A 25,389-nucleotide genomic window follows, 5' to 3' on the forward strand; every position below is an offset into this window, starting at 1 on the left:
CCACTCACCCTTGTTGCTGAAGTCAAGTGTAATGTGCATGCTGAGAGGTGTTCGGGTGTTTGAGTAGTTGACGCGGCAGATGATCGTGTCTCCATCACTCCAGTCAGGTTTACACAGAAGCAGCGAACTGTTCATGTCATAAGATGTGGATGAATTAAGTGACCCTTGACCCTCTCGAATCCAGGTGAAGTTCACCAGCTCAGTGTTCAGACCCTCCAGAGAGCAGAGCAGAAGAATACAGCTGTCATTACTGCTGTTCTGTTTCTGCAGGGACAGGTCTGGATGAGCTGTAGTGGAGATAGTGAAGAATTATATTTATTACGGACATCTAAGATGGTCTACAACAAGTGGACAGTTCAGATACATAAATAATTTATGAATGGCAAATACCTTCAACTTGGAGTTTCACATCTGAGATTATGTGATGGTGGTGGAATTACTCTTGTTGTTTTACAGCTGTAATCACCAGAGTCACTGAATTGAACATTTTCTATTATTAGTGACGTTCTGTTGAATGTAACATGAGGAATGCATTGTCCGGTGGAAGGGCCAGTAATTTTATTAATATTCCATTTACAAATAGTTTTGCTAGTTGCACTATTTTTCGCCCACTTTACAGAAACTTGATCAAAGTCATCAGGTAGTGAGTGGCTGGGCAGAAGGACAGTCGCTCCTTTAACTGCTCGGATAAACTCCGCATCTGTGGATTAAAACAAATCGAGACAGAAAAACAAACAAAAACAAAAAAAAAAACATTTTGTTATTAGTCAGTTAATACTTAGCCTATTACACAGTATAAGTCACAACTAGGACATTATATGAAACTTCTTTTTATTAAAGGGCAAGGTAAACAGAGCTGAATTCTCTTACCTGAATGCGGGAGTAAAATTAAAGTCATAAATAAAAGAACGTTTGTAACCCATTTAAAAAACATATCAACTGAGCTACTCTATGCTTAGCTTGACACTTCTGCACACTACATAGTGCATACATTCTGAGTGATGAACTTCCTGTCCATGTGCCCACCACCCATAATCTAGATCACTTTAAAAGATCAAATGAAAAACCTTCCTTTGACCAAACACTATAGATTCACTTTGATATAAATTGTGCTTATTTAAATGTAGGTTATCATTACCGTTATGTTTATGATACACAATTCTAAATGAGTCACATGACACCTTTAGCTTTTATTTTATTTGAAAAGTTTGGTTTTATACATTTGGTTGACAAGATCATTATTTGCTTTATATATTTGTTTAGTGATATCAATTACATAAAAACAGAGTAGACCTATACATTTAGTTAATGAAACATCTACATGTGAGTTATGTGTTCAACATGCATTCAATAGTCTTATTGAAAACTAACATTTTCTATACTTAGCGTAAAATACTTTCTGTTGAATGTAAAATGCGGAATGCAAACTCCGGTAGAAGATTCAGCAATTTTATTCATATTCCAAATAATTATTATTAATGTGTTTAATAATTATTATATAATAAATAAAACAGTACACATTATTTTCCCAAATGTAAGTTAATTTTATTACCAAGTATCATAAATTGAATTAATATTTTGATTTTATTCACAACTTCCAAATTAAAGTTCAACCAACAAAGTATAATGATTATTTCATATTTCTAAATAAAAATTTTGATGAATAAAATATTGCATCACTTACAAATAACTTAATTATGGTTAAAATGACAGTTTTAGTTATACTTATCAAAAATCTATAGTCTAAACTTTTTCTGATCGAAAGGGATTCTTGTGAGATTAGAACTTGAGATCTATCATGACGTGAAAGCAAGACAGCAAACAGACAGATTCATATGTATGTTACTTTAATAGGTGTTTAAAGAATAACATTTGCGTCAGCAGACAGTGTTATGACATAAGACTCAGTGAGAAGGGCAATGGCAAAGGGGTCCCTCTCTCTACGCAGGGGGTCAGTAAGGCAAGGCTGCATCAACAACTGGGCTGTAACAATCAGATCCATACATTGCATCATACAGTACTAGTGACAATAATCAGATCAAGCACACAAGTATAAACTCCTTAGAGGAATCAAGAACAGGATCTCGGGTAAGCGTTTAAAAAGACGGCGCCACAACTGCATCTAAAGCCATGAACGTACATTCTTGTACAGAGCAGAGAAAATCCTCATCATTGACGGGGTGCATATTTAAGGTTATTAAGACTCGAAACGAGTTGAGAAGGAGAAACGAGGAAGGTTTGGCAACTGATATCCATGATCGCTGATATTGCACGTTTCAGGTCTAAATGCGTAAAAGCGAAGGTTATTTGATGTCAGATATGACGGAGGTCAGGGTGTGTGTCTTGAGGATGACTGGAAGTTTTTACAAATTATTCAGGTACTGTAAGGAAGCAGCCTACAATTCCTCCATATAAAGCCACCGCATACAGAAAGACTGGATTGGAATTAGAAAAATACAGGTACAAAATCCATTACATTCAAGAGACAATCTAGCACAAAAGGGTAATATTATAATCTTTATAGCTAATATAGGAATTTCTGTTTCATAGAGGCATTTTGCTAAGAGGCATCTTCTAAATAGAAAAAAGTGGGGTGAACGATCATGACGGGGGCATCATGGGATGGGATCAGATTCTAAAGATGCATCATGCGGGGGACGTTCAAATAAGCCGCGTTATCATTCAACGCATAATAATTCTCGCTAGCAATGACGATTTTTAAAACACACGATATGCACGAGAGGTTACGATTAAGAATGACAATCATGAGGGGACACTGGCGAGATGGGGAGATCAATCTTTATGGGGCTAGTTCGCACAAAAATAGAATTCTGGAACCCTTTTCTCATCGTCATGTCGTTCCAAATCCGTAGGACTTCATTCGTTGTGTAGACCACAAAAAGAGATTGCATTTTTCTGTACAAAGAATGAATGGTGACCCAAAATGACAGAAAAAAGCACCATAAAAGTATGCAGTAATGACTTAAATTAGTCTTTTCTCCACACAAAACTATTATATGGCTTCAGAAGACTTGAACGAGAGTCATACGAACCACTTTTATGGTGTTTTTATGACATTTTTTTTTTTGCAGCCTGAGTGCAGCCTGAACATTCCGCTAAACGTCATCTTTTGTGTTCCTCAAAATCATGCAGATATTGAAACGACACGAGGGTGAGCACGTGATGACAGACTTTACATTTTTTTTTTGGGTGAACAATCCCTTTTAAAAACATGATGTTGTTTTGGTATGGGTTTAAGGTGCAAATATTGTCTTTCTAAAATAGGCATTAAAAAGGTGCCAACATTTTGCACACCACTCTCACTGCAGGTTCATTCAGAGGAAAAACCGTCAGAAAAGATTAGAAGAATTAGTTGTGCTGATAAAATACATTTGAAAACCTGAAGACGGATAAAGCCTGGCTCTCTGCATCATGAAATTTCCCTTACAGACTATTTTCGCTTTTCTTTGGCAAATGTCTGAGAGAACGACGCGCGTGCAACACGTCTCCTGATCGCCGGGAAGAACTTAAAATTGCGTCCGAGGCGCATTAAGCGCGAGGGAAGACGTCTTAGAGTAACTTCCTGTGAACGACAAACATGGGACTCGGGTGAGGAGCGTAAATGATGATATACCGTCCTTTGAGGAAACAGACCATTTTCCAATGCGGTCACATTAGCGACATTTTAGCTAAATTTGGTGTGTAAAAAAGAGATGCTCACAACCAAGCAGCTTTCTGTTGGTCAGCATGGCGAATTCAGTGAAAGACACGCAGATTCTTATAGTAATGACTCAATTTTGCACGCAATGTGACCGCACCTTTAGTCAGGGTGGAAGCATTAGCATACAATTAAACAAGGCATCCACTCCGACTAAGGAGAAGAGAGGATAATTCACGATCAGATTACTGATTGATACAATTCAAATCGTCCATGATGACAATCAACTGATTCAAAACAGCTGAGCAGGAGGTTTAGCGTCGTCAGTATACACTTTTAAAATTTTACAAGCAAGGGCCTTACAGGTGATTTATAAAATTAGCTTAATAAAATCACACTTATAAAAGTGATTAGGTCCTGATTTTTCAGGTAAACATCATCAATATGTTTTAGGACTGCCTCAGGCACAATTACAGCCTACAAGCTCTCTATTACTTAAAATACACTGAGGTTTAAACCCTTGGCTTGGAGTAAATGCCTCTATTGTATAAATAACAGGAAAAGGGGACATTCAAACACAGATCTCGCGCCCGCCAGACGTAGGCCATATGCGGCAATGCAGTTGCCTCGCACGTGCGCGTCAGTAAGCAGGAACTAAACGTCTAGAGGCGCTGCATTCTTTATCAGTGCTTGTTGGCTTAACAGGTAAGCATAGGTATATATATACACAGATATTTGTATATGAGCTTTTGACAACAGTCTCGATCCAGTAGAGCACACCTCAGGAAAGGCCGAGGTTTCTAAACGAAATGTTACGAACGAAGCGAGGAAAAACAGCGCCCTACAGAAGGTGTTCTAGGGAGAACAAATTAAATACAGTATTTCGAAGGAGTACAAAAACCTTATTAGTTATAAGTTCATAAATTCACAGACAATATCATTTATAGAAGAAAAACCGGTGACTCTAAAAGCCAAAAAAAAAACATCAATCGTCTTATTAAAACTGAAAAAGCTTGACTGTAACAGTGAAAGAGTGTGTGGCTTTTAAACCTGTGATCTGGCTTATAGAATTCCTTCATTTGTCTAATCTAGGCTCCCTGCGACCTCAGGAGGGTTTCGGGAAGAAGAGTCTGAGGTTCGAACCAGCCCGAGAACACAGGGAACTGATGTGCACTGCAAAATTCATATTGTTTTCCTGTAAAATATCTAAACATCCTGAAAACAATTTTACTTGAGAAGCAGAACTGCTAAAGACAACTGAACCAATCTGTGTTTTTGAACGAATCTGTTAAGTAGTTGAATCATTCACATTCAGCTCCATGACTCCATGATAAAACCTTTCCCGAAGAGTTTCAGTAGATTTTTAGGCACTCACATTTTAATGAATGATAATAAGGCTGGTTTTGATCATGTAAATGATGATTCGCAACTTCCTCATAACTAAACAAAATGAAACTGGCAAAAGAATCACTGAACTTGAACACTGAACACTAATCTTGAAATAATCGTATTTTTCTTACTTTTCCGGTATACGTATAACAAAATCCATAGGTTTGTTTTAAAAAAAAGAAGAAAAAAAGCCAATGGTAATAAATACAAGTCTTATCTTACACAATTCTGCTTCTCAGATAAATTGATCTTGTTTTAAGAATTATTTTGATATTTTTACAAGACAAAAAACAAAAAAAACAAAAACGGATAACATGATTTTTTTCCAATGTGTCGCTGATACAAAGCAGGTAATCTGGCTTGACAACCTAAAGATGACCCTGGAGGTGTCTGACTCACAAGTGCCTAAACACAGGATGTGCACTTTGCAGAAGAATATGCTATGCTGACTCCCACAATTCAAGGTAGGTGTGTGTGTGTGTGAGTGTGAGAGAGAGAGAGAGAGAGAGAGAAAAACTCCTTTCTCCTCTACGTCAAACCCTGTTTTCTTTTCCTCTCCAACTCTCTCCCACCGTGTGCTTGGAGGAATGGACAGAATCAGCAAAACTTTGAGTTGGAATGGCGTCTACAGCCTCAGGTACAAGAAGAAAACCAGGGCTGAGTATCTCAGTGATGATACAAAAGCTAATTTGAGAATAAAACAAACACAAAACAAAATTCTCTATTACAACGAAAGCCAAAGACAACTACAAGCATCGTCTACGATAGCTAAAAATTAGTGCAGTGTCTATTATTAAACTATATTAGAGAGGAGTAGCACTCTTTTGGATTAGCCAGCAAGACGCTACACACTGCAGTAAGGTCAAGTATTGACATAAAATGCATTTCTTTTCATTCAAGTACCGCCATACTGCTCTGATAACGAACTCATTTATAGCTGTGTATGTCAGAGAAGAGCGCAGAGGGGTGTCACGATATAAAAAGGTTCGACTGACTTTCCATTGGGTGATTCAGTCAGAAACACTTGTAGGCAAGGTCTAAAATTAACTCTTGGCAACAACTGCCAACGGTTAATGAAAATTGCTAGGCAAAAATATGAATTACTCATAACAAACTTTAGTTTCCATTATAAAAAAATACGGGGTAAAATTATAAATATATATGTACTGTTATTATTTTTTAGAATATACACAACCTTTCAAAAGTTTGGGGTCAGGAAGATTTTTATAAAGAAATGAATAATTTTTCAGCAAAGTTGCATTAAATTGATCAAAGGACTTCTTTCAAATAAATTATGTTCTTTTTAACTTTCTGTTGATCACAGAATCGAGTAAAAAAGTATCACGTTTTCCACAAAAATATTAAGCAGTACAACTGTTCTTAACATTGATAATAATAAGAAATGTTTCTTGGGCAGCAAATCAGCATATTAGAAAGATTTCTGAGGGATCATGTGAGACTGAAGATTGGCATAATGATGCTGAAAATTCAGCTTTGCATCACAGGAATAAATTACATTTTAAAATATATTGAAATACAAAATGTATTTTATTTTAAATTTTAATAATATTTCACAATATTACCGTTTTTACTGTATTTTTGATCAAGCAAATGCATCCTTGCTGAGCATACGATCTGTCAAAACCGACCGCACACTTTTGAACTGTAGCGTATTATATATATATATATATATATATATATATATATATATATATATATATATATATATATATATATATATATATAATATTCAATGCTGACAAATGCTAATTTTGGACCCTGCTCGCCGATATGCCTGCAACCGCAGCGCGTCTTGTGCAAACACCTGGCTTCCCACATAGCGCTGCTGTTTGTGAGAGAATAACAGGTGGTTTATCTCTGACTGACTCTCATCTGTAGAGGCACCAGACACATTGAGGGTCATTGCTTGAAATAAAGAGGCATCTAGGCATTGACTGTGCATTGTGAAGGTGAAGGTGGTGCTTCTGTGCAGAGAAACAATCTGAACAGGTTTGTGAGGTATGAGGCTGAGGTTGAGCAGTCTGAAAACACTCATTCTCTCTCTCTTCATAAGATTCAGAGCAGTAAAAGGGGGCAGGAAGCCACAAAACGTTCCTCTGATCGAGAGAAGATGTACACTGCTGGGTGAAAAAGACGTTTGTGCAATGAAGCTAACCAGGAACAGAAACGAGAAAGATAGAGAAAGACAAAGAGGGAGCACTTGCTTCAAATGCACTTTTTGTAGGCAAAACTTGACCTTAAATAGTAGCCATTTCTTGCAGATTGTAAAAATCAGATAACTGGTCCGGAGCCACCAGAGGAAACAGGCTTAGGGACCAGAATTGGCTCCCCCAGGGCCCTGAGGGGGTGGGAGAGAGGGAGGGAGGGTGGGTGGGGTTGGGTGTAAGGTGAAGGCTTCTGGGATAAAACATCTTCATCCGTCTCAAAGCTTCCCTCATCCCTTTCCAGTCTCTCTCGCTCTCGTTCGCTCTAAATCCTCGGCGTCAGGGGCCGAGAGTCAAGAATAAGGCCCCAGCATGTCTGTACATAAGCCCAGTCCGGACTAAACCCGTCCCGAGCCAGGCTGAGGCCTCACTGGTCCGCGCAGGAAATCAGCACAGGAGCCATGTCCTTCACTTGACCTTCAGTGGGGATGCTCACAGCACGCTGGGCTCTGGAACAAACACGCAGGCTTTATCATCAACACACACACACACACACACCATCACGCCCATGAGTTTGCAGGGTGTCCCATCTACCTGTGCACGTTCTCCATGGCTGCAACCTCAGCGAGAGCAGCTAAGCTGAAGAAGGCCGGGAGGCCACCGGATGTATCTGGCGCGTCCACTTCCGCTGATCTGGGGTCATTGTAGCAGACCCCGCTATTGCATAATGTCTCTTGAGTGAATGGCTTTTCATCCTGATTCTTGGTCTGATCCTTGGATTTGTCTTCTGCTGCAACAGAGAAAAATAAAAGAATTTTAGACTTTTATACAAATATGCTCCCCCCTCCCCCCAATCTTCTTTTGTTGGCAGGACAGCATAGACTAACAATTCAAGTATGTTTTCAGAGATGCACACTCACATGTCACATGATATGAAGAATCCAGTCATATAGAAATGGCATAAACAAGCTATTTTTTTCTAACTGAGAAAGTTGCATCATGTTGAGATGATGTGGCTAGATTACTGTGGATCATTTTATCTTAGTAACCTTCTATTATTGGACGCTTTTGGTTGCGGTATACATATGTGACAAATACACTCACCTAAAGGATTATTAGGAACACCTGTTCAATTTCTCATTAATGCAATTATCTAATCAACCAATCACATGGCAGTTGCTTCAATGCATTTAGGGGTGTGGTCCTGGTCAAGACAATCTCCTGAACTCCAAACTGAATGTCAGAATGGGAAAGAAAGGTGATTTAAGCTATTTTGAGCGTGGCATGGTTGTTGGTGCCAGACGGGCCGGTCTGAGTATTTCACAATCTGCTCAGTTACTGGGATTTTCACGCACAACCATTTCTAGGGTTTACAAAGAATGGTGTGAAAAGGGAAAAACATCCAGTATGTGGCAGTCCTGTGGGCGAAAATGCCTTGTTAATGCTAGAGGTCAGAGGAGAATGGGCCGACTGATTCAAGCTGATAGAAGAGCAACTTTGACTGAAATAACCACTCGTAACAACCGAGGTATGCAGCAAAGCATTTGTGAAGCCACAACACGCACAACCTTAAGGCGGATGGGCTACAACAGCAGAAGACCCCACCGGGTACCACTCATCTCCACTACAAATAGGAAAAAGAGGCTACAATTTGCACGGGCTCACCAAAATTGGACAGTTGAAGACTGGAAAAATGTTGCCTGGTCTGATGAGTCTCGATTTCTGTTGAGACATTCAGATGGTAGAGTCAGAATTTGGCGTAAACAGAATGAGAACATGGATCCATCATGCCCTGTTACCACTGTGCAGGCTGGTGGTGGTGTTGTAATGGTGTGGGGAATGTTTTCTTGGCACACTTTAGGCCCCTTAGTGCCAATTGGGTTTAAATGCCACGGCCTACCTGATCATTGTCTCTGACCATGTCCATCCCTTTATAACCACCATGTACCCATACTCTGATGGCTACTTCCAGCAGGATAATGCACCATGTCACAAAGCTCGAATCATTTCAAATTGGTTTCTTGAACATGACAATGAGTTCACTGTACTAAAATGGCCCCCACAGTCACCAGATCTCAACCCAACAGAGCATCTTTGGGATGTGGTGGAACGGGAGCTTCGTGCCCTGGATGTGCATCCCACAAATCTCCATCAACTGCACAATGCTATCCTATCAATATGGGCCAACATTTCTAAAGAATGCTTTCAGCACCTTGTTGAATCAATGCCACGTAGAATTAAGGCAGTTCTGAAGGTGAAAGGGGGTCAAACACAGTATTAGTATGGTGTTCCTAATAATCCTTTAGGTGAGTGTATATCTGCAAATAGCGCATTTCTAAAATGGCATTAGTAGCTAATGTATAGGCAGATACAACAACAATAATAATTGACTATAAAGACATTTATGTTACAAAAGATTTCTATTTCAAATAAATGCAGTTCTTTTGAACTTTCTATTCTTCAAAGAGCCCTGAAAAAATGCAGCATAATAATAATAAGAAGAAACGATATTTATTGTTAAGAATCATGTGACACTGAAGACTGGAGTAATTGCCATCACAGGAATAATTGACATAAAATAACATATTTTATAATGTAAATGATGTGTTATATTTTTTATAATCTAACAATATTACTGTATTTTTTATCAAATAAATGCAGCCTCAATTAGCACAAAACAAACTTTTGAACAGTAGCGTTCATTGAAAAAAATTGGTGCAGGGTGTTTCTTAAAGGAGTTATCTGTTAAGAAATCATAAATGAGACAGTAACAGGAAACTATGGTTCGGCTCACCCTCAGCAGGAGACACTCGTCCATCGGCCGTTCGCACCAAGTGTGTGATTTTACTCTTCCTGGCCTTCCTTTTCTGACTGCCCACAGGTGTGTCCAGAACCTTCTGGGGTTCAGGAGAGGGAGACACACACGGACTGCCCGACTTCACTGGACTCGATTCTGTAACCATGGGGTCAGGTGTGGCGACGTCTAAAAGAACACGTGAAATATGTCAAGACTGAGACCTGGAAGTCCTAATGCAGACATCCTGTCAATAATTGGTTCTTTAGGATACTATATTTCATTTAGCTTGTACCACTTGTACTACACCACAACAGGCTACATCAAAGTATTTAAATAACTGTTACACATGTGCCCCTTTAAGATAACTAAGAGTGTACTGTGACCTAGATATGACAGCGTTCCCTGCTATGCGGCAGGAAATGCTGAGACACACTGGGCAAAACCACGGACAAACAACAACCAGAACCACGCAGGCAGAGTTTCCAACACTCGTGCACACACTCTTGCTGTCTGAACAGAGAATGAAGCTGATTTCAGAACAGTTTCTAATGGCTGTCACCTTTGTCTGCGGCACTGGATTTCTCCTTCCTGTGTTTGTACTTGTTCACTATCTTGTGGAATAAGGTCTTTTTCTGAGATGAAGATGAACCTAATTTCAAAAGCAATAAAACAGAAAACAAAAAACAAAACAAAAAAACAACACAGCATGCTATGTTAGGTGGAAGTCATGTCATTCTGAACATGAGATGACTACTTCCTAATAAAGTAAGCAAATGAGGAAATGAGTGTGGTGGGCCAGGAGGATTAGTTAGTTTCCATGCATGCAGCGCACTCACCCTTGCAAGGTTTGGGTGGTTCAGGAGGGCTGGATGTACTGCTTTTTTTCTTCTTGGTGACAGACACACTCTTTTTGTCAAATGTCAGGGGGCTGTACTGCGGTAAGCTGTTGAACTTTTTCTCGAACTCCTCCTCAAGCTTTCCTAGTCTGAGAGTTTTATACACAGAAAAACATTAGCAATCTGTGCAAAATCTGCTCACCTGGATTCTTCTGGAGTCTTATAGACAAACTGACTTCAATCTTGCACAGTGAAACACGATGGAATGTTCTTAAACACTTTTACTTTGACAAACTATGATACTCTGAATACTATGATCATGGAATGGCAAATATGAGTATGAGTGAAATGTGCAAAATTCCTTAGACTATCTAGTTACCAAGCTATCCTAAACCACAGAAAAAAGATGTTTCAAATATTTTTAGATAATTAACCTGATTAAAAAAGAAGACCATCATCAAATGTACTGATTCAACCAATATCATTGACAATCAATCTATAGTCAATGGTGAACAAGGCTGCAACTAATCAATAAAATCACAAAAAAATTTAAATTTGTAATTATTTTGTGCCAGATTTACTAACAGCTTGCACCAGCGCAAACCCTCTTTTGGCATTAAAAACCTACTGTCAGGATTTAGTAAAGACATACAGTGAGAAATTAGCGGTGAAATGGTGCGGACACGGTTATTTTTGCGACTGATGGTATTGCATATGCATTTGTAGGAGTTTCCCTTTCATACGCAACATTTATGAGAGGAGAGTATTTAAATAAATCAAGCAACGTGATTCACTAAGGTTTGCGGTAGTCAGTTGACTGGTATTTGTGCCAATATTTAACGCCAAAAAAAGCATGTCTTAACCCATTTACATTAATCTGGAAAAAAATTCCATTAATCAAAATAGTTGTTAGTTGCAGACCCAATCGAAAAACTCCTCTGCAGGAGAATAATCACTATTTCCAAGCAGAATCAGTGCTGTGATGGGAGAAAGTACAGCTCACCCCGGGGCGGTTTCCTCTTTAGACTTGGACTTCTTGAGCTTTTTTGGGTTGCTGGTAGCAGCTTGAGAAAATCCCCAGCTTTCATCATTCCAGCCGCCCTCGTGATCGGACACACTGCCTCGCATGGAACCTCTTTTCCCTAGAAAACAGACCAGCAGCCCAAACAGCACATTTTGCATTCACTGTCAAATCAAATGTTTTTAGTTTAAATATAAGATGAGATAATGGCCAACTGAACCACATTAACTGAAAATTCTAAATGATATTCAGTATGAGATAAATGTAACAAATTTCAAAGAAGTCAATGAAACGGAACTCGGAAAACACTATTTAAACACTTTTTTTTTTTAGTGTTGTCATTTCTGCAGAATAACATGTGGGCGATAAATATGTTAAGGAAGTATTTTTTTTCCATGCTACTATTTGCTCCACATGATCAGCTGAAACTAGTGGGTCATGAGTTTCAAATCCAGTCTAAGTACGACATAATCAACTAACAGGAAAAGAACCTGTGGGAGGAGTGTGTGAGCACGTTACCTCTGTCAACATTTGCTCTCAGTGATGTGAGCATCCCTTCGGACACCAGAGTCTTATAAAGCGCTCCTTTACAGCTTCGCTCAGACTTCCTGGACCCACAATTCTCCGGCTTAACCTCCAGGTCTTTATCTTCCTGTGTGGTTTGAGGTGGTTTGGTGTCTGTGTCTTTCTCCTCCAGTTCTGTCGGCTGCAGAGGAGAACAGTGTGGTTCCATGTCCTCCACGCCACTAGGGGGCTCCACCTCCAAGTCTGGTTCATTCTCACACTCAGCTTTAGGGGTCAAAGGAGCTTCCTCAGTTTTCATCTCTACATCCTGTGGCTTATTAGCCTCTTCGTCCCCTTCTTCCTCTTCTTCTGTGGCGTCGTCTTTTAACTTAAGCTGTTTTTTCGGTTTAGACTTTTTCTTCTTCACAGATGGAGATTGGTCCGTAGAGGGGCTGCTTTCACTCTCTGAGGGACGAGCTTTCTTCTTGGGTGTCTCTTCTGAGCCCCAAGTACCTTTTGCGACCGCTTCAATGGTGAACATTACGCTGTCCAGATCCGACTCAGACGACTGGCGCTTCTTCGCCTTTTTGGGCGATGGAGGATTTTCATCAGACTCTTTATTTTCTTTCTTCTTTTTCTTCTTCTTCTTACTAGGGCTGATGTCAGATGGGATGGCGTCAGTAGGGGAGGATGTGGTGGAGCCGGAGGTAGAGGATGAAGATGTGGTGAGAGGAAGTTCTGGAGCGTCCCGCTGCTCTTCGTGGTCTGGGATGGCTGTGCTAACTGAGCTGTGCTGAGCACAGAGAGAGGAGGAACCACCAGAGGGCTGGGAGGATCGAGCTTCTATCTTCTCAGCCTCAGAGGCCAAACACATCTATATAAACAAAGAAAGACATCAGGTTATGGAGCTTTGTGATACAAATTACCTCTGGCATGGATATTCATGTCTTACAGGCTATTAGATATCATGCAACATATCAGCTGCCTGAAGAAGGCCGTTCCTCATTTTACTCATAATGTGACTTGTTGCTAAGTGAAACTTAGCTTATTAAATTGGGAAAAAATGTAGGGCCTTTAATTTGATCTATTAGTCATTTCTGAATGATGAAAAGTAGTTTCTACATTATCACAAATTAAATTCCTATTCAGTATTTTAAACATGCGTAAAATAAGAAAATTATTTTCATAAGATATAACACTCATTTTCAGCAAATCCTTAAAGGAGAACTCCGGTCAATTTTAACATTGAGCTCATTTTTTTGTACATTTGGAGTGCTGTCAATACAGAGAACAACGACAAAAATCGGTGTTACCTACACCGAGTTATTCTATTTTTAAAATTTGCACCCTATTGACTTCAATGGGGCAAGTAGTAAGCCTGCTTTTTAGCCTCTTAACATCCTTTAAGTGTCATTACAAGTGCACAGAAAATGTGAGTGATTCCTTCCGAGTGAACACGGGTGAATCTGACTGCAGTAGATGTTAGAGATATTAATAAAAATGAAGTTAATTCAGCCAGCGCTCATACCTCTGTTTACATTCTGTTTTCGGTGGAAGGCCATAGTAATCGATTGTCGCGCATAGGTTTAGTGCCTATGATCATGCGCGTGAACTCGACAATCGATTACTATGGCCTTCCACCGAAAACAGGATGTAAACAGAGGTATGAGCGCTGGCTGAATTAACTTCATTTTTATTAATATCTCTAACATCTACTGCAGTCAGATTCACCCGTGTTCACTCGGAAGGAATCACTCACACTTTCTGTGCACTTGTAATGACACTTAAAGGATGTTAAGAGGCTAAAAAGCAGGCTTACTACTTGCCCCATTGAAGTCAATAGGGTGCAAATTTTAAAAATAGAATAACTCGGTATAGGCAACACCGATTTTTGTTGTTGTTCTCTGTATTGACAGCACTCCAAATGTACAAAAAAATGAGCTCAATGTTAAAATTGACCGGAGTTCTCCTTTAAAATCTTTTTTTTTTTTTTACTTGCTCAAATGGTATAATTTGTACCTGCTTTAATAATAAAATTATAATATAAAATAAATTTAATCATGGTACTTTAAATATGGTACTGAAAGATATTTTAACTCCTTTTCATCAAATGGTTTTTAATACAAGTGTTCAACTGGTGTATTGTTTACTTTAAAATAGAAAAATAGAAGTAAAAAATTATAATAATTAAATAATATTTTAAAATAATATAGATTTAAAATCTAAATATAATTTCAATTTGGAAAATAAAATCAATAAAAAAATTTTTTTTATAAATAACCATACATTTATTAAAGGAGAAGTATACAAATTAAGCAATCTGTTGTTTCAAGTTATTTTAGAACATTCTGATAAAATGGATGGTTGCAAGGGTGTTGCTATGCAGTTGCTAGGGTGCTTACCGGGTTAGGGTTAAGCCTAATTAGTCCAATTTATATCTTATGGAAAATTTGTTTTAAACATATTAAAACTCATTTTCAGCAGACACTTCATAAACACAAGTGTTTAATTGGTAGAATGTTTAAAAAGCTTGCTTTAAAAATACTTGTAAATTAAATAAAATCAAACATTTTTATATATTTGATAAATAATTAAAAAAAACAAATATTAGTATTTAAAAATAAATTATGATATTTTTATTTATATTATATTGAGGTATAAATGTTATTAAATCTTTTTTTTCCCTGTTTTTTTGTACATTTAGATTTTTACATTAACATTTTTGGGAAATGTGTACTGATGAATCATTCAAAGTAGGAACATGTATTAAGTAAATACTAGGGTCAATTTTGTTAACTTAAAAATATAAACACCCACCAGGTGGCAGCATACGTATCAAAACTGTCCAAGGATTTATTACATAACATTGCCTGCCATAGTCCATGCCAACCGGTCAACACCAGCCACTGCCTCACTGAGCTTTAATTCTGCACTATAACATCAAATACTGTATGTAGCATAAGATTCATCCCCAGTCTTGTGTCTGTGTAACCCGGGGCAGTGATTATGGGTTGGTGATGTACCTCAGCGAGCTGGAAAAGAGCCGACTGGCCGCACTGCCTCCCCTCAGATGCTGACTGAGACCTACTGGAGGAGATCTGCTACAGAGACAAACCAAACATCCATATTAAGACCAATAACAAGCGCAATATTCACCCACAGAGAGGAATATACATAGACATATGTAGTTTGTTAAGGGAAAAATTTATACTGCTCATTTATTAAGGAGGATTCTGGGTAAAATCACAATGCTAGGGGTGTAACAGCAAAAAGACATCATGGTTTGGTACGTAACTCAGTTTTGGGGTCACAGTTTGATATGAGTTTGGTACAACAGGAAAAAGCAACAAATCCCCAAAGCTAGGTTTCTCTTTTTATTAATTTTAAACAGACAGTAGTGCAAATTACAGTTTGTTACACTTAGCGACATTTAGTCCCCCCTGAGGTGGCTGGTACATTTGGTCCTTTAGTCTAGCTGTAAACAAAATGCACTCTTGTACAGGTACATTTTTTTTTTTTTTTTAGGGCTGATAAAAAGAAAATCAGCTACAAAACTGAAAAGCATCTCTTGTGTTCTAACAGTACAAAATAAATAGAATAATAAAAAATAAAACTTAATTTTTTCTTTGAGCGTGAGAGTTCATTAACATGCGGTTGGCACCTGAGGCTTCCCAGGACACGTGTATTTCATCACCCGGCTTTCATATCGGCACAATGCCAAAGGATTTTGTCTTATTAGAACAGCGGAAACAACTTAAAATACTCTGTCATTTATGCTCATACAGATAAGAGCAAGACATCATTCGAAACTGAAAAGGGTCTATTTTTATGTGTGTAAACACACACAATAAAACAATACATTGTGCTTTTGAAAAATAAAGCAAACAAACAGGATGCCGCTTTCTGACGCCCTGGTTTCCTTTTCTGTGAAGTTAGTGGAGCGCATCACAAAAAATGGAAACTCTTGCATGCCATCTAAACTCTTGGTTTGGGTTAGTGCATAGATCGTCTCTTCTTCTGCTCTTTATCCTTTTATGGCGGTTAGCAAAGAGTGTTGCCTTACCGCAAGCCCCCTTCTGGATTGGGGTGTGGATCGCCTGTGACTGACCGTATTCTTTGTCTGACTGTATGCACCGAAATGTGACGTCCGTACTGTGACAGTTCAGGATGAATACATGTACTGTTACACCCCTACACAATGCTGCAATGGCATTCAAGTAAAATACATTTTAAATTGTATTTAAGTAAAAGGCATTTTAAAACATTTTTTACATGTTCTAAAGAAAACGTGAGAGGAGCTTGAACATGCAAAACTCGCCGCCATGGTGTTACAGTGTTCAGGGTGGTTGCCAGGGTGTTTCTAGGGTATTGTTGTTGTTAGATGCTTACTGGCCAAAGTCAAAAGATCCCTATCTCTATGATACTCTGGTTTCTATAAGACTTGTTGAGACCCTTATTCAATGTATGGAATTTTTCAATTCTGTCAGAAGAAATATTCCTTAAAAAATTTTAATTAATGTTCACAGCCCAATAGCAGTGTTATTTTACAATTATGCATATGCTATTATAGTTTTATTTATATTTTTGATTTTTTTATATTTCTTGTTTTATTTGTAATATTTTAATAATACTTTATTATTTTTAACATTTCTATATAGCCTTAAATTTATTTTATTTTTCTATTTAGAAATTCAACTTATCAGTTAATTGCCAAGTCAACATTTACAATCTCCATTTGAAGTATTTTAAGCTTTTCATCTAAAATGTATTACATTTTATTTTATTTCAGCTTTATTTTAATTACTACAACACTTCCTAATACAACCACCCTCATGTGTCACGTTTTGTGCCACTGTTTAAGTGCAAACTACTCAAATTCTTCAAACCAAACAAAATCAGCTGACTCTGATCAGCTCTTTCCAGTTAACGATGATGATATTGAGAAGTGCTGAAAACAAACTGGAAATTCAGGAGGGGTTACTGAGGGTTTTTGCTGTGGTCATTGACTGCAGAATATTTACTTACTAATTGAAACCAACTAACTATCTTTCCCAGTTGTGGGGTAGAAAGGCAGAAGGTTTTTAGCTAAGATTTCCGGTATAAGTATTTTATAACAAAACTAAATTATTAAAAAATATTTTACATATGACTTATAAAATATTCACAATGAGTTTGAAGGAAAATTGTATTCTTGTATTGTATTCTTATTTTTTTTAACGTACCTCAATTAAATGTTCTGTATAAATTCAGCAAATAAACGACTTCATTATTTTTTTTACTTTTGTTGCCAAATAAATTGCAGTCAATGTGAACACCCCAAAATGCATTTAAAGGTACAATATGTAAGAATTTTGTATCAAAATATCCAAAAACCACTTGCACAGTGTAATATATTTCTTTCAATTGTGTGCTTACATTATCCTAAATGTTTCCAAGAATTTCTAAATTAAGAGAAATTCACAATTTTAAATAGTCCCTTGTAACTTGTTGCCTGTCAATGACGTAATATCTGCGTTATCCCTGGTTTCCGCTTGTACTGCCATAGTAACCATGGCGACAGACGTGGACAACTGCGTAATGTTTAGCGGCACGCTCACGCTGTTGTCGTTTCGTTCAAACATTATGGACCATGGAAAGCAGACTTTGGGACAAAAGGAGAAATAAAACGAGGATCAATATCAGCGTGGCGTTTTCGAGACGGCGGGAGCTCCACGTCCGCGACAAACTTGCATGTACTTTATTAGACAGGTAAGCAAATGTACATAAATATGCTCAACATGATGAAATGTTAGAATATGATCAGTATGTTATTCTAATGTTGATCTAGCTTCCTGCTAGTCTCATACAGACAACAAACTAACACAGAGAATAACATTATAACTTTCAACACACTCAAATGCAGCTTAGTGTGATAGTGTAGACCAAGTGAAACAGCGCTGCGTTACCTCACGTTTCATTTGTCTAATAAATTGACCTGTGTGAGTATTATTCAGCACTTGAGTGTAGTTCGGTAGAATGAAATGTCCTTATTCCTTTATATCTGCAGTGTGGCGCTGATATCTGTCTCTCATTAGCAATCGCGACCTGATTCATACCACAGTCATGTATTCACTCATCCATAAACATTATTAGATCCATCGGCATGATGACAAGTTCCATGATTCCGCTTATTCACTGCGTCATCAATCTACGCCTTTGTTATTGTAAGAGGTTATCGACCCCTAGCGGCGAAAGAAATTACTTATTGTAGCTTTGAGAATAAGCTCGATGGAGTAGGATTGGCTCCAGCTCTAACATGTAAGGTGGGCCACATGACATTCAGGGTGGGATGGACAGCAGGGGGTTAGAAATGGAGTTTCTAGGAGAGAGTTTATTATAACTGTACCTCAGCCAGCTGAAACAGGGGTGATTTAACACAACTCTTGGGCAGGTCTGGTGAGCTTGGCTGGGATGGTCCAGAGGCCTAAGAAGGACATTAAAACAAACCAAATGAGTGCCGGGAATGGGATGTCATTTTAACCTCACAAGACAACCAAAACCTTCCACATTACTGTAGCACTTGTTATACTTAAGGTGTCCATAACTATACTTGACTGTCCCTCACCTCTACGTGTGTGAGAGAGCTTGTGTCCTCAGCGTTCTTACTTCCTCCAGCAGGCTGCACTGGACTGGAAGAAATCTAATGAGAAAAAGTAAGGAGCGTCAACAAAATGCATTCAGATCATTAGGCAAGTGATTGAGACGCACACAGCCAACCATCCATATCTGAGACGTCTCACTGCTAAGGAGGTTTTTAAGGGTCTGTTATTAAGAACTGACAAGTCTTCAGGTGGTCTCACCTCAGCCAGCTGGAAAAGGGCTGATTTCCCAGTGTGCTTAGCAACATCTGTGCATCCAGTCTGGGAAGAGCTGGAGGAAATCTAAAATGAAAGCATGAACATGAAATCGGTACAGCAGAACAAAGCCATAAATGTAAACAATCTTGAATCAACACTGACATTTACAACTCAACACCTCCCTCTGTTGACAGCTTGATGGAAAAGCCACAGGTAGTTCAATAAACTAAAAAATACCCATCAATTACACTGTCTAAACAGGAAGTGACAATGTGACAGCTTGAGGTGTCTACACTGGAAACTTGCTGCATGTCACCTCAGAAACTACTGTAGACATCAGCACAGTAAAACAGGTAAATAATTATGTATACTTTGCATTCAATGTGATTTTAAAAATAAGCATTTTAAATAAAGATTATTATAATTATACTGTTTTTCAATTATATTTAATATATAACATATTTTAATATAATTAAAAATATATTAAATAATACATTGTACATTAAATAAATAAATAAATATATTAAATAATATAATATATTTGTTACATATGGTTACATATTGTACAAATTTAGAAACAAAAAATGTATACATTTGTAGGCCTGGAAACATGAACTGGCTTTGATAAAATGGTTAAAAGTTAATTAAATAGTGAATTTAATGAATAGTCAGAAATCAATTCACTTTTCACAATTTCACAACCCTAACCCTAATTTCACAATCATTAATTATTCCTATCATCAATTATTCCTATTCCTATTATGTAATGAATTCGTTTTATGTAATATATATACATATATATATATGTATATATATATATATATATACGTATATATATATATATATATATATATATATATATATATATATATATATATATATAAACATATTTGAATATATGGCCTACTGTATTAAATTAATAGAATTAATCAATTCACAGTAGGGTTGGGTATCATTTGCTTCTCAGCTATTTTGATTCCAATTCTGATTCTGCTTATTGATTCTGATTTTTCTCGATTCCAATATGGTATAAAAAAAATCTAATATTAGATATCTCTTTTTGCAAAGCTTTGTTGCAGTTGAATACCATTAACAAAAATTAGCAGCCTAAAGAACAACTAGCTAATAGACTAGATGATTAATATAAATTTCAGGCATTAAAGTCAGTAATACAATTAGAACAAATAAGCAAATTAGCTAATAAAAAATACAACTTAAACTACAGAAATTAAAATCAAATGTAAAATTACACTGCATTGTTTTCTTTTAGAAATAAAATATAGATTAATCCTTATTAAAATTACAAAAGTGATTCAGTCAAGATTATTGAGTGATTTTATTTTTATTTTGTTCTTTGATTAACATTAAAGACACAGATGGCAGCAGGTTTATTAGGCTGCTGTCACTTTAAGAGCTAATGCACTGATCCAATATGTTGTTAGTGTTACAAATGCATTTTCTTTCTCAACTGTTTGTGTTTACTTAAGACATAACCGCCTGTGTTTACCAGGCTATTTTGACAAAATTTTTGTGTGTATTTGTCCGTTAATGCGCAAGAAGATGTGAAAGAGAAATCAATTCAGTATTCATGCCCCATTTGAGAGGCGGCTTTCTGTGCGCTCTCTGGATATGCCCAGCACAGAAAACAGTGCACTCGTGCCGACTTGAGTTCTCTCGCGTCTTCTTGTGCTTTAATGGTTTAAAACCACATTACAATGTGCGCACAGGAATCGACAAGCGGAATTTTTATTTTTATTTTAGGACATGTATCCGATTTCTGACCGTAAGTATCCGATTGCAATCGATTTTTTGGGGGATTCCCAACCCTAATTCACAGACATGGCATTACTTTATGATCTTAGGCAAACTGGGAAAATAAAGTAGCAGGTGTAGCTTTGCAGCGCAAAAAAACAAAAAAAAAGAGACGTCCGTCAACACAAAGCAACGTCGACATGGTGTTACTCTTAATTTAGCAGTGACTTTTCACTTGGAATGACTTGCAGTGCACTAATGCCAGGCACAGTTACTTTGGATTAACCCGTGTGTGAGATTGTGTTTGACAACAGAGAGACTCAGAAGACAAATCCTGGTCAAACATTACAGACAGAAAACAGGTAGAAATGATTCAGCCCTGTCCCTTAAAAAGGACTAAACATTTGATGTATTTGTCTGCAAAACATGGAGGCGCTGCCTTTTGTTTTGTATTAACCTCCCGTGGCCCTGTTCAGTGACAAATGCACTGCGCCGAAGGCAATTAGGATCACTTAGTGGCAGCAAAATGGAATTTACAGAGGATTAACAGGGGTGAGAGTCTGAGGAACCCACAGAAACACACACAAACAGCTCGCATCCCTGAATCACACACACACATTAGCCTGACGTCTCGAACGCCTCGTAAAGCTCTACAATTTATGAAGTCTATGCACCTCCTAATGGCACACAAACCCAGTTTGGGGCCCAAAACAGTCGTCCCAGTCTGTTTAGTCACAGGCCGCTTCGGCTGCTGTATCCGTGGAGATGGGCCTGTCACAATCTATTTACGTGAGCACTGATCATGTGCTCATTATATCAGAGGTCTGCCGTGAGTACAGAATGATGCAGATTTGTCTCAATCACATCAAGATATGAGGACATAGATCTAGACTAATAACTGTTATTCTCATCTAGAGCCCTCTTTGTGTTCCTGGTTTTAAAACCTCATTTAACTCGACTGTGGTTACACTGTGCTCCTACTGCTAATCTGTATATTAACATGTGCAATTACACTGTAATCTTTTCTAAATGTTATTATTGTGGTGTATTTGTGTCTTTCAGATGCTGTTCTGATCTGCAAATGAACTCAAATGTGGTACTTTATGCTGAGAGGTTATTTTCATATGTATTAAAATGATGTTGCTGTACCTCTCTGGCGGTCAGCGCGTGCTCCCCGGCTAACAGCAGCATGCTTAGGCCCCCCATCTTATTGGGATCTATAAACACAGCATTAAAAAGAAATGTTCGACAATACAGTTAAACCAAGTGACATGAAATGAAGTGAAGGAATATGTACACTACTGTTCAAAAGTTAGGGGTTTCATAAGATTTTTTAAGCAGTTAACACCTTTATTTAGCGAAGATGTATTCAATTGATCAGACATTTATTATATTACAAAATATTTCTATTTCAAATAAATGCTGTTCTTTTAAACTTTTTATTCATCAAAGAATCCTGAAAAAATGATCACGGTTTCCAAAAAAATAAATTAAGTAGCTCAGCTGTTTTAAACATTGATAATAATAAGACATGTTTCTTGATCACCAAATTAGCATATTAGAATGATTTCTGAAGGATCATGTGACACTGACGACTGGAGTATTTATGCTGAAAATTCAGCTTTGCCTTCACAGGAAGTTACTTTTCAAAACTACATTCAAATAGAAAATTGTTACTTTAAATTGTAATAATAAAGACTTATTTTAAAATCTTACCAACCCAAAACTTTTGAACAGTAGTGCATGCGTGTACATATTCATGTGCTTGTATTGTTCCTACCAGCCATGGCGAAGTTGAGCTGGGGTGTGCTGTCAGTTTTGGCCTGTTTTTTGGCAACTGAAGGATCCTTATTAGGGTTGGAGGGAAGAGACCAGACCTTCTTGCGGGAGTTACTCACAGAGTGGGAAGGACTCTTTACCGGCTTGTTGGTGGCAGGACACCATTTGTAACCAGGGTTAGCTTTCATGAACGCATCCTTGTACTGTGTCAGAAAGAACATATAATTATCAAAAACATTAGATTTAAACGTGTTTAAACTTAAGATTAACATCAGCCTCAACCTTTCTAACAACAGATAAGCCTGTTCATATGTTTTATATTGCTGTCTTTATTGAGTTAAAAACGAACAGCCTTTCAAGCGGCTTTTCAAAAACTAGCACCGTTTCAAGTTAATTTTATGTTAGATAATTGTTAAAAGTCTCCCTGTAGTCAACAATTATATCCCTTAAAACTCATCTTTGATCACCAAAATTGATTATTTAAACTTCTTTTCCTGTGAAAAAAGATTCTTCATGCCTTAAAATAACTTGAACGTAACTCTACACCCTTGGTCATCACATTCACTACATTCACTTGGTCAACTTCCTGAGGTAAACACTGCACAATGGTATCGCTCTTTACAACGTCGGACACATACCGGTTATTAATATTAGCCTTTTGCTTGACTATGTTATCAAACAGCTAATAGTGTGTTGCTAATGTTACATGAACCATGTTCCCGGTCGCCATCTCAGAGTCTGACCGCTGCCTCAGTATCCTTAGAAAAGCTTTGAACAATTTAGAACGTCAGTGGAGAAAGTTCATCATATCATCGTAATATACATCATACACCCGCTATATTGCTAAATCTACCTGATTTTACACATCAACAGAAAAATATACCGGGATAACCTGGCTTCTCTTGAGACTTTACTGCTTCAGAGCAGTCATAGTTAATGATATGCTAAAGCCCGCTAGCACGTAGGTGATTGGTTACAAGGTACTACAAAAAAAATAAAACAAGGGACTTATTGTGTGTGTGGTCTGCCTCCTTTTTACCTCCTTAGCCATGTCGGTGTATTTCTGTTTTTCTTTGGGGTCCAGTACGGCCCACCAGTCTGCCAGGATCTTAGTGGCCCCCCGGTTGTCTAGTCGCGGATGCTCCTGTCGGACCAGCGAGCGGTGGCGTTTGCAGAACAGCAGAAAGGCATTCATGGGCCGGCGAGCCCGCTGCTCAGAGGAGTATTCTTCACTGTCATCTTCTATCCCGCCACACACTCCTTCCTGAGCTACGCTCTCTGTACATAACACCGGCTCCTGGGGCGAAAAGTGGGGAAAAAGTGGAAAGAGACATGCAAAGACCTGGTCAGTTTCAACAGCATCAGTGGAGAAAGCTACACCAAGTTTAACAACCAATATTTCACCATAGAACAATATTAAAGGGTTAGTTCAGCCAAAAATGAAAATTCTGTCAAGACTTTCATAACATAACATAAACAGAAGCTCAGCCGTACTTGCTTGACGCGTGAGAACAACCCTCAATGGTTCTCACACCTCAAGCAAACATGCTTGAGCTTCCGTTTACCAAACCGATGTGCGCAATGATACATTTTTATATGTGAATTTCTTCTGTTCATCATATAAAGCAATCAAGTCTCTTCAAAAAATGTTGACATTCAATTCATATGGATTAGTTTTACAATCTTTTTAAGAACTTTTTGAAGCATCAAAGTGGTAGTTCCCTAGCAGTCTATGGAGGGAGAGAAAGCTCTCAGATTTCATTAAAAATATCTTCATTTGTGTTCCAAAGATGAATGAAAGTCTTACGGTTTTGGAACGACACGAAGGTGAGTAAATGATGATAGAATTTTTATTTTTTGGGTGAAATAACCCTTTAAAATGAAACAATGCATTCCTATGGATCCCTTCACATTAACCAAGCGATTCCCAAAGTACTTTTTTTTTAGCCATGTTTTTATTTTAAATTTTTTTTTTTTTAAATTTACTTAATTATTAGCTTTTCATCAACTCATGAACCCACTTCAGTTTCCTCATGAACCTCCAGAGTTTGCAAACAGAATTTGAATAACAAGGAAACTACCCAAGGTAGTTCGGTTTTTTGTCCTTCCTTTTGGCACATGATACATACCCATCATTCCAAATAGACATACTTTTGTTGTTACTGGTGTTTTACATGTATTATAAATTAAAACAATGTCAAGAGAGAATTTTTCTTTCATTAAATATGCAAACTTTCTAGCAGAAATGGATGGAAACTGCAAAAATTACACTTTAGTGTTGCAAAGCTACAAAATGGTGGTATATCCTACACATCTGACTGAGCCTGACAGTCCAATGATTCAACAATGATGCAACATTAAAGACAATATGAAACTGTTGTTTTTTGCTGTATGATGCATTTCTGAAACTGAAACAGATTGGATGGAAATGGCATGTCTATTTTTAATAGCCTTTTTTAACCCAGCTAAAGTTTCTAATGAACCATGATTTGCTACAAGCTATTGCTATTGATTATTGTCATCGTAAAGAGTCTATTTAGCTCTCAATATTCATTCAAAAGTTTGGGTTCCGTAAGATCTTTTTTAAAAACATAATTTTATTCTTCAAAGAAGTGTTAAACTGACCAAAAGAGATTTTTAATCCAAATAAAT

The 25,389-nt window shown here is 37.6% G+C and overlaps 1 protein-coding gene across 8 annotated transcripts in view; it reads right to left on the minus strand.

The window, feature by feature from the left end:
• Nucleotides 1–6,806: 6,806 nt before the first annotated feature.
• Nucleotides 6,807–25,389, minus strand: part of bbx (BBX high mobility group box domain containing) — a 33,248-nt gene continuing 14,665 nt past the window's right edge. For 2 of the 8 annotated variants that reach the window (XM_081353762.1, XM_081353761.1), the window contains exons 4-18: nt 23,777–24,034; nt 22,739–22,940; nt 22,108–22,175; nt 19,210–19,290; nt 18,975–19,049; nt 18,756–18,833; nt 15,394–15,471; nt 12,386–13,244; nt 11,849–11,987; nt 10,846–10,994; nt 10,569–10,658; nt 10,007–10,195; nt 8,878–8,934; nt 7,807–8,002; nt 6,807–7,721 (exon numbers count right to left, since the gene is read on the minus strand). In XM_081353762.1, the coding sequence (XP_081209888.1) occupies nt 7,640–7,721; nt 7,807–8,002; nt 8,878–8,934; nt 10,007–10,195; nt 10,569–10,658; nt 10,846–10,994; nt 11,849–11,987; nt 12,386–13,244; nt 15,394–15,471; nt 18,756–18,833; nt 18,975–19,049; nt 19,210–19,290; nt 22,108–22,175; nt 22,739–22,940; nt 23,777–24,034 (2,601 nt within the window). In that variant the 3' untranslated portion in view covers nt 6,807–7,639. The remainder of the gene's footprint in view (nt 7,722–7,806; nt 8,003–8,877; nt 8,935–10,006; nt 10,196–10,568; nt 10,659–10,845; nt 10,995–11,848; nt 11,988–12,385; nt 13,245–15,393; nt 15,472–18,755; nt 18,834–18,974; nt 19,050–19,209; nt 19,291–22,107; nt 22,176–22,738; nt 22,941–23,776; nt 24,035–25,389) is intronic. The other 6 variants (XM_081353763.1, XM_081353766.1, XM_081353765.1 and 3 more) reach the window with 6 other exon arrangements.

This window comes from Scardinius erythrophthalmus (assembly GCF_964197995.2).
Source record: "Scardinius erythrophthalmus genome assembly, chromosome: 23".
Taxonomy (NCBI): domain Eukaryota; kingdom Metazoa; phylum Chordata; class Actinopteri; order Cypriniformes; family Leuciscidae; genus Scardinius; species Scardinius erythrophthalmus.